Source organism: Orcinus orca, chromosome 4 (genome assembly GCF_937001465.1).
Source record: "Orcinus orca chromosome 4, mOrcOrc1.1, whole genome shotgun sequence".
Lineage (NCBI taxonomy): Eukaryota > Metazoa > Chordata > Mammalia > Artiodactyla > Delphinidae > Orcinus > Orcinus orca.
The window spans coordinates 36,189,634-36,199,676 of NC_064562.1; the positions used below are offsets into that span (position 1 = coordinate 36,189,634).

Genomic DNA, 10,043 nt, shown 5'->3' on the forward strand with positions numbered 1-10,043 from the left:
TTTTTTTATTGTGGTAATAACACTTAATAGGAGATCCACCCTCTTAACAAATTTTCAAGTGCATATTACAGTATTATTAACTAAAGGCACAATGCCAAAAGGCAGAGCTCTAAAACTTATTCATCTTGCATAACTGAAACTTTACATCTGTTGACTAGCAACTCCCATTTCTCTCTCCCTCCAGCCCCTCATAACCACCATTCTACCCACTCTCTGTATGGGGTTGCCTATTTCAGATATTTCATATTTGAATCTTGTTCTGACACTTATTAGCATTGTAAACTTACACGAATCAGATAACCGTCACATACCCCAGTTTTCCTATAGGTAGAATTAGCTAAGATTTGCTAAAGTTGTCATGGGACTTGAGTAAGATAATACATACAAAGCACACAACACAGTGCCTGACACATGGGAAGTGCTCAATGAATATCAATGATTGTATAGACATTTCCTGTTCTGGTTTGTCCACCACTCCTGTTTTCTTTTTGGGTAGCCTCTCCTCCTTTCTATCCATGTGATTCTGTGGGTTAATAAATATCTCCTCCATACCTCAGTGAGAATGATGGGCATGTGATGTAGCCCTCTTCTTCCTGTGCAGCTTATCACAGAAACTTCATTTCCCCTGACCACAGCAGGCAGTCAGGAGGTCAGGATTTTTCTACTTGGAGTTGGTGGATATGCCTTTAAGGCCATGGAGCTGGAAGGATGTGATTTAGAGACCACTAGTGGCATTCTCTGCTGCCAAGTGAAGGGCTGTCTGAGACAAAGAAACCAAATGACAGAAAAATGGACCAAGGGATGGAATTAATGGGGCAGTGACAGTGCAGGAGGAGAGAATGAGAGGGTCAGGGAGGGAGGACAAAAGTAAAAAGAGAGAATCCTGATGATATAGAAATACCGATTCTCTACACTTAATCACACCTAAAGCAAGGACTTCTGACATCCATGCTCAACACAGCGATAAACTCTTTCCACTGATGTTTGAATTGGGTCATTTGCATCTGAGAGTCCTGACTACAGGTATTATTATTTGTCAGTTATAGCTATTGACACCAGCTCCTCTAGGAAGCCTTCCCTGATGCCCTCAGGTAAATTTAGATGCCCACTTTCCTGTGTTCTTACTATACCTTTTATACACCTTCCCACCAAATTGTAAAGTCTTTGCTATGGTCTGAATGTTTGTGTCTCCACCCAATTCTTATGTTGAAATCTTAACCCCAAAAGTGACGTATTAGGAGGTGAGGCCTTTGGAAGGTGATTAAGTCATGAGGGTAAAATCTTCATGAATGGGATTAATGCCCTTAAAATAATGCTCTACAAAGTTCCTTTGCCCTTTGCACCACATAAAGATACAATGAGAAGCCTGCAACCCGGAAGAGGGCCCTATCCAACCATGTGAGCCCTGTGATTTCAGACTTCCAGCCTCCAGAACTGTAAGAAATAGGTTTCTGTTGGTGATAATCTACCCAGTCTGTGGTATTCAGTTACAGCAGCCCGAACGGCCTAAGACAGTATTGGAGGATTGGTACTAAGTCTTTGTAATGCCACAGTGATAGCTACTATCACAGTGCTTGTAACAGTGAAACATATCGTACCCACAATAAATATGTGGGATAAATAAGACGATCTGCTTATGAACAAATGCTGAATAATAAAATGAATAGTAAAAGCATTTATAGAGTACTTAATTTATGCCAAGATTGCTTAAGCACTTCAAATACATGAATTTAATTTAATTGCCTCAAACCCCTAGTGGTGGTTCAAATATTGTCTCCATTTTACAGGTAAATAAAATGAGGAACAAAGAGGTCACGTGCCCATAGTCATAAACTCTAGTTTGTGGGATTAAAGCAGGAGCACCCAGACTCCAATGCTAATGTAGTCAAGGTTCTCCTGCTTTAAAGTTAAAATAAAAACAGCATAACCTGTAAAAATTACTTTCTACAATCACTACCAATGTGACCACTACCTGATAAAAGTGAAAGAGTTTGATTATTGTACTAGTTACAGCAGACAAGCAAGAACAAAGGAAACTTTCAGGTTCTAATATTTTTAGAAAGCATTAAGTGATACTCAGCAGTATCTCACCACATTAAAAATATTAAGTTCTAAACTCTATAAGAAAAAAAAGTCTAAAAATTTAGAGAAGGATAAAGCTAAGCTCATTAACCACTTTCCTTCTTTAATGAATGAATTATTCATTTAAACATTCAAATACTTAATGAATTCTACATGCCAGGCACTAACCAGCAGCCTCAAGTTTTTTCTTCAACTTGAATAACCTAGGAATAATGATTTTAATATATTTTATACGAAAATTCCACTTCCAGAAGCATCATCAAGTTTTCAGAAAGAAAAAAAAAATACATCTATACATTATCAAAATGTTTTATTTTACAATCAAATGTAAATGATTACTTGTTTTGGTAATTTTTTTATCCTACATATACTGAATTGCAAATGGTTAATGATTGTTTAAAAATACAGTATTGCACATTTAGAATCCTGAGCTATCTTGTGGTCAAAATACAGTATTTCTCTAGTTATTTTATAATTTGTCACAGGTTTTAAAAAAGATATTACATGGGTGGATTATTGCTGATTATCTACCATAAAGTTCTAATTATATACTATCTATATCAGACTAATTTTTAGCTTCTATAATATGCTCACATTTTCTTATTAACCTAATGAAAAGCTTTTTAGAATCAGGACAAATAGGATAAACGTAATCCATAAAAATAGGTTTTTAAACTCAACTAAGACTAGGAAACACTGCATATTCTTTCCTGAAGATTCACCGTGCATATGTCTTTATTAACAGTTCCAAGAAGTTCATAAAGAAATTGGTTTAAAATTCCTGTAACTCTGTGTTTTCCCCTCAATACCAATGAACAAACTGTGGAATATACTTTGGGAAATAGTGATGTAATGGATTATTCACTCTTTGATTACATTTCCCTTCTCTCCATTTTTGATTTTACTCAGTACACTGGGAAGGTACATTTTAGCAAGTTAATTGTGTTTCATTAGGCCTTGTGCTTACACTTTTGTAGAAGTTTATAGTTTGAGACATACTTCAGTAGATTCTTAAAACAATTCTGTAGGAAAGGAGAGCAGGTTTCCTCCCCCTCCTCATGAAGACAGTGAGGCTTACCCTACGGCTGAGGTCACACATAATTAACTTGCAGTAGCTTTTCCCCTAGTATCCCTGCTTGCTTGTATCTTCTCATTTGAAAGTGGATGGAATTGTGGGGGTGGAAAAAGGAGTGTCTGAAATATAGCTTTGCCTAAGGTTACCAGTGCTATTATGTAAAGTATGAAATACTTACCAGTACCATATTTAATGATGATATGAAGGAAAGAGGTTTTTGTGAAGGTTAGCATCAACTACTATTTTTTCTATAGAACATAAAAAGACTGGAAGACTCCAAATCCTTAAACTTCTATGCCCTTGTTTCTGCGTGACAGCCCAGGGGATGTCACAGCAGTTGGTGCCTGCTTCACTCCATCTCTGCTGCACTATGCACAGAGCTCAGTAGAACTGTGAAGAAACTACTGTAATCACACCAGGAACATCCCCACAGAAAATTGAGTTTTAGTGGATTTTCCCGAGGAACAGAGAAACCAAATGGAGATTCTCTTTTCTTAAGGAAAATCTGGAGGCTTAAACAATGACAGCAACAACACCTACCCCCACCACCCCCTTCAAATATACAAATGCCAAACAAATATTCTGGCAAATGGCTGTACGGAAATGATTATTGTTTTAAGGACTAGCCCCAATGCTGCTATAACCCTGATGTCTGGAGTGTGAAATGGATTAGAAAGGATTCCATTGTAGTTCCACTGCTAAAAACAAAATTGGAGCTCACAGGCCTAAGCAAGGTTGGACCCAGGAGCTTTGGAGCCACAGCTGTGGATAACTGAAGGTACTTTGGCCAGCTATCAGGCACTAGCAGAGATATAAAACTGAACGTACAACTGGACATCAGAATTATGGTTTTTCTCTACGGTTCTATTATTTTTATTTATATCTGTAAAATTGAAAGGTTAAGTCTGATTTTTTTTTCTTAAATATCTACTAGCCACCATATGCAGTGGTTAAGAATCCGCCTGCCAATGTGGGGGACATGGGTTCGATCCCTGGTCTGGGAAGATCCCACATGCCACGGAGCAACTAAGCCCATGCACCACAACTACTGAGCCTGTGCTCTAAAGCCCGTGAGCCACAGCTACCGAACCCATGCAGCACAACTACTGAAGCCCGCGCGCCTAGAGCCCACGCTCCACAACAAGAGAAGCCACTGCAATGAGAAGCCTGTGCACTGCAACGAAGAGTAGCCCCTGCTCTCCACAACTAGAGAAAGCCTGTGAGCAGCAACGAAGACCCAACGCAGCCAAATATAAATAATAAATAAATAAATAAATAATTTAAAAAATCTATTAGCTACCATATAAAAGTATTTTGTGATTATCTTAAAATAAATTTTCAAGAAATGCAATTACAGTAACCTAACAAATTACCTGAAGATGCGCTTTTGATTGGAAGAATTCTAGGTTTCGTTTCCATTTTAATTTTCTCTTTTTCAACTTCTTGTTGTTTATTTTGAGATTCAGATAAGGGATTTACAATCATGCCTTTACCACCATCAGGTGCCATCTCATCATTTTTGATAGAGACTACTGGCTCATCTTTCCTCACATCATTGATTGATTTCTTGGTTTTCAAAAAAGACAGTTTCGGAGAATTCTTTTCTTCATCATCTGATATATGAAAATCATTAATCTTTTTCTTAACTGAATTTTCATCTACTGAGGTGTCAGAAAAATCACCTAAGGAAACTGAAAAACAGAAGAGAAAAAATATTTTCAATAGTGTATTTTAAAGTTTTAAAGATTACATCAATCAAAAAGATTACCTTAAAGACTGGAAATGAATTTACAACTGTGAATAGATTTGCAGCCCTAAAAAACAGCAAACTTTGGCAGGTTTTATTGGCATTAGTAAAATAAAAATTTCAGTTTCATTAATTTATTCAAAACATACTTATCAAGTATGAATAGTTTGTCAAGCCAAGCACTGTGCTTGCTCTGAGAAAACTCCTTCAAAATTCTTCAAAGTAATAATCAGCCAGGGACATTTAAATTAGATTTTGGACTGTAAAGCTTTTCTTTTGTTTTTCAAAAACTTCATAAAACCAACAATATTTGTAAATGGAAGAATTTGCTAATAATGTTTTTTCATAAAAATTTTGGAAATGCAATTCCATCCATACCACAGTATTAGATTTTACTATGAGAAGAATAATAAAGAATGCTTAACTGAACTGTAAAGCAATGATTTAACTATTGTTCTGATTACTTTTACAGAGAACATTGAGAGTTATTCACTGAAAGTATAAAACACTGAATTTCAAGTTTAGAATTTTGTATATTTATCCTGAAATGTAAAATATTAATATTTTACATAATCAAAAGAAACCAAATTAACCATACAGTACTGATATATTGGGTTTTTTAAACTGATTCCCTTTCATAGCCAAGAAACCCTTGATTTATAAAAAGCATTATATAAGTGATCCTAACATGCACAAAGTTTAGTTCTATGGGCCCTAGTTACTACCTCATAGGGTTGACCTTAAAGACGAACTTGTTATCTCCAATATGGTTTACCACAAACAAGCAAATCTGCTGTCAGTTAAATTTTATTTTCATACACACATTCAGAAAAAAACCAAGGACAATCATACAACTTCTTTAAAATTAAGAGTGGCTTTTTATTCATTAAAATGTTGGAGATCTAAAACCTGTGAATTCATAGGTATTATTTTAACATAGTGATTTTTTTGCAGGGTTGGGCTAAACCTAACTAAAGAAGCAAAAATAAGAGAAGTGGTTTACTTTCCCATGTTCTCACATACCAATCTCATCACTGTCAAAGTCATCTGAGTATTCAGAACTTCTTTGTCTGGCTGAGCGAGCTGTAATTGCTTTTATTAGTTCATCCTGAAATAAGATAACTGAAATCAATTTCTACCCAAATGTGGAGGTCTCATATATTGAATTAATTCTTTAAACAAATGATGCTTGATTAATAACTGCCTTAAAACTTAGGTTTCATTCATTTAACAGATATTCACTGAAAGTCTACCTTATGCCATGCACCTAACCCTTAAGACTCAATGCAGAACATCACAGACAATTCCTTTCCTCATGGAGCTTTGGGTTAAATTAAAGAAGACAGACAACACCAAGCAAATGAATTGAAGGACTCAACTTAGGGTTCATTATAAATTGGCATTATGGAAGAAACTGGTATTCTTTATGATCTTTTGTTTCAGCGTATTGCTGTTAACAGATGTAATCAATACTGCAAATTTAGAGGCTGAGTTCAAAATTGTAGTGACTGGACAGAGAAAGCCTAAATGTTATAATGTTATACCAGGGGGGGAAAAACATTTTTTATATGAAAATGGCAATTAGAAGCTGCTATTCAACTTTTAAAAGCTAATTTAACTTTTAATATACTAAGAACCTAGTATTGAGTTTAGTTTGGTAGTCTTAAAGCCACACAGAAGAGTTGGTAATACTGGAGCCCAAATACAATCATCTGAAAAATTTCAAAAGAAACATAGATTTACTCCAGCTTTACATAGGACTGTTGTATTGAATAGAAGCACTTTCAAGTCCAATATTCCCAATACAGTGTTTACCTTTTAAAATTATTCAAAATAAAAATACTTTACCTGGAAAGTAGTTCTTTTGGTGACTTTTGGACTCTTTGTATATGCCAAAGTTGTGCTAAAAACTTCATCAGACATAGTGTTTATTTTAATTCTCTAATTTTATAAAATGGCTAACAAATGATAGGGATAATTCAACCTCTGATGGTGGCTGAAATATATAAAAAACAAATCAGACTTTTTTGCATGCTTGAGAATTTCCATTACTACACTTAGTACTCCCTCCCTGCCCCCAAAGCCAAACAAAAACCAGAAAAGCATCATATGAACATTGAGCTATATCTTCACTTTTAAGTAGCAGAGTAATAAACAGAGTTTTTGTAAAGAAAAAGCAAATTCTACTATCAAACTTGTTTTCAGAAAAATAAAATTCAAACTGAAGTTATCCAAAAATATTTCTACAATTATTTTATTATCCTAAATAAGTTACAATTATTGCACTCATTTAAATAATGAGTGCAATAGGTTGTTGCCAATTAAAATAGAAACTTTTTCACCTCTCTTCCGTTCAAAAAGTATAATATAGCCTACAAAACAGCCATACTTATTTAAAAGGCTAACAAGAAGACGATCGTCAGCATAAAGTACAGCAACGTTCCCCAACCTTTTTGGCACCAGGGACCAGTTTCGTGGAAGACAATTTTTCCACAGATGGTGGGTGGGGGGAATTGTTCGGGCGGTAATGCAAGCGATGGGGAGCGATGGGGGGCGGCAGATGAAGCTTCGCTCACTCGCCCGCCGTTCACCCACTGCTGTGCGGTCCGGTTCCTGGTTCCTAACGGGGTCTGCGGCCTGGGGTTGGGGACCCCTGAAGTACAGAAGTCCCCTACATACCAATGAGTTCCATTCCGAGATTGTGTTTGTAAGTCCAATCTGTTCGTAAGTCCAACAAATTTAGCCTAGGTACCCAACAGTAGTACAGTACAACAACTAGCATATAGGCGCCGGCATCAGGTGAACAGGCAAGAAGAGTTACTGACTGGAGGAGGGAGAGGAGGTGGGAGATGGCAGAGTTGAAGGATTGTCAGCAATAGGAGACGGAGGGCAAGCTGCAATTTCACTCACGCCTGACGTTGATGGCACATGTTCTGCTTCCTGGCTGCATTCAATTCTATCTACCCTCTTGCTTCCGGGCATCCTGGGCTTGAAATAAAGATACTGAACTACTGTGCCCTATACAGTACTGTACAGTAAAGTACACAAAAGTACAACCACTTGTAGAGGACGCACACACGTGACAGTGTACACCATACACGTGAACTAACGTACGTGATTGGACGTGAGAACGCAGGTTCGAACCTTTTAAAGTTCGCAACTTGAAGGTTCATAGGTAGGGGAATTAGTGTACATAACTAAGAACATCACCATTTTTTAAAAAAAGTTTACATACAGTGCTGGGAAAGAAAAAGATCGTAAATAGTGATATTTTTCCAGCCACTCTTCCCTCTCACAAGTGTTGAAATACTATTAGATAAAACAAAAAGAAGGGCTTCCCTGGTGGCGCAGTGGTTGAGAGTCCGCCTGCCGATGCAGGGGACACGGGTTCGTGCCGCGGCCCGGAAAGATCCCACATGCCGCGGAGCAGCTGGGCCCGTGAGCCATGGCCGCCGAGCCTGCGCGTCCGGAGCCTGTGCTCCGCAACGGGAGAGGCCACAACAGTGAGAGGCCGCAACAGTGACAGGCCCGCGTACCGAGAGAAAAAAAAAAAAAAGGAAGCTTCTGCGATGGACTGCATTAAAATCTCTGTTAAATGGTCCTGTGGACGTTTCCAGTGTTCCAGGCGGAGGCTGCTCACCCTCTCCGCCGCCCTCAGCAGCGCGGGGCGGGGACTGCTCCGGCCCGGCCAGGTGGCGCCCTGTCCCTGCCCGCTCTGCCCCGTGTCGCCGACCAAGCACCCGTCGGTGCACAGCCGAGCGCCGCCTCCGCCCCGATTCTCCACAACCCCCAAGTCCCGCGGTCTGTACTCACTCTGCATTCCTGCGGATGTCTCCCCGCGACCGGAGGAACCAGCTGTTGGCCCCTCTCCTGGGCCTGCGCCTGGCTGCTCTCTGAGACCAACTCTGCAGCGAGCGAGGAGGCGGTACTAAGAACGCAGGTGGGAAGCGGTTGCTAGGAAACAGCGTCTCCGGGAGGAAGTGACATACCGCGCCGCAGGTCTCTCGGGTACCTAACGCCGCCCTACAGCCCGCCGTGTCACTGGTGCGACCGCCCAGACGAAGGAAATGACATCAGCCCTGTGGGTCTGGGGAGAAGGGTGCTTTATAGGCCGCCTGTGCTTCAGTCATTACGTAGGAGACAGGACCTGTCCAGCTCCCACCTGCGAGCTGAGAGCTGGCGCTTGTCAGTGGCGTTAGGATCTTCAGCCGCACAAAGCACATCCATCGTTGTTTTGCCACAGTTGTTACAGACATGAAGTTCTGTGAATCGTAGTAGTGTACTAACGGACTAGTGCACTGACAGATGGGACAGAATAGCAAGACAGAGACGTTTGCAGGCTCAGGAGTCAAACTGCGCGTTTGAATCCTGGTGCACCTCCCTCTGTCCGTGTGACATCGTGCAAGTTAACGTCTGTACACCCCAGTTTCCTCTTCTGTAAAATAAATAAATAAAGATAATAATATTAATAGCCACCTTAATAGCGTTGCTGTCAGTACTCAATGAAATCATGCAGATGGAATACTTGGAAGAGTGCCTGGGATTGCATTCTGTCAATGTTAGATACTCTCTTTGTGCAACTCAGCCACAAAGGGCCTGGACAGAAGTCATCCCTTGTCGACACAGCTGAAAATCCGTTCCGAGTGTTTCTTTAATGTAAAGTTCCCCGCTTTGTATATGTACTCAGTGGATAATCTGGCTAAAATCAAACCAGTCCACAAAATGATCTAATAGGCAGAGGACTGTGTGCTGATAAGGTAACCAAAATCAACACCACTTAATTAGGATAGGTAATCCTTAAACAAATACTTTTCTTTAAAGACTTTAAAATAACAAGGATTTCTACTTTTTTTTAATTTAAAAGACACTCAATCCTAAATTGTCTGAATGCAGTTATTATTCACTGACAAGTAATTAAACTTGTTGCCGGTATTTTTCCCCGACTCTGAAATTTATTTTCACTTGTTCAACAATTATTTATAAACAAATCACATTGAGATACAAGTTTAATAAATCAATGTGTTGAAAAACCAAATGTGCATAACAAGAAATACGAAATTTAGTGTAAAAAAACAGCCTATGCTTTTAACAATATGTGCAGTGCAATTTTTTAAATACTACGTTCAGTTTATGCGCAAC

The 10,043-nt window shown here is 39.0% G+C and overlaps 1 protein-coding gene across 5 annotated transcripts in view; it reads right to left on the reverse strand.

Annotated features, from left to right (window-relative positions):
• MAP9 (microtubule associated protein 9) overlaps positions 1-8,856 on the reverse strand; it is a 34,720-nt gene extending 25,864 nt beyond the window's left edge. For all 5 annotated transcript variants that reach the window (XM_049709085.1, XM_049709082.1, XM_049709081.1 and 2 more), the window contains exons 1-4: positions 8,718-8,856; positions 6,753-6,900; positions 5,928-6,012; positions 4,531-4,848 (exon numbers count right to left, since the gene is read on the reverse strand). In XM_049709085.1, the coding sequence (XP_049565042.1) occupies positions 4,531-4,848; positions 5,928-6,012; positions 6,753-6,827 (478 nt within the window). In that variant the 5' untranslated portion in view covers positions 6,828-6,900; positions 8,718-8,856. The remainder of the gene's footprint in view (positions 1-4,530; positions 4,849-5,927; positions 6,013-6,752; positions 6,901-8,717) is intronic.
• Between the last annotated feature and the right edge of the window lie 1,187 nt (positions 8,857-10,043).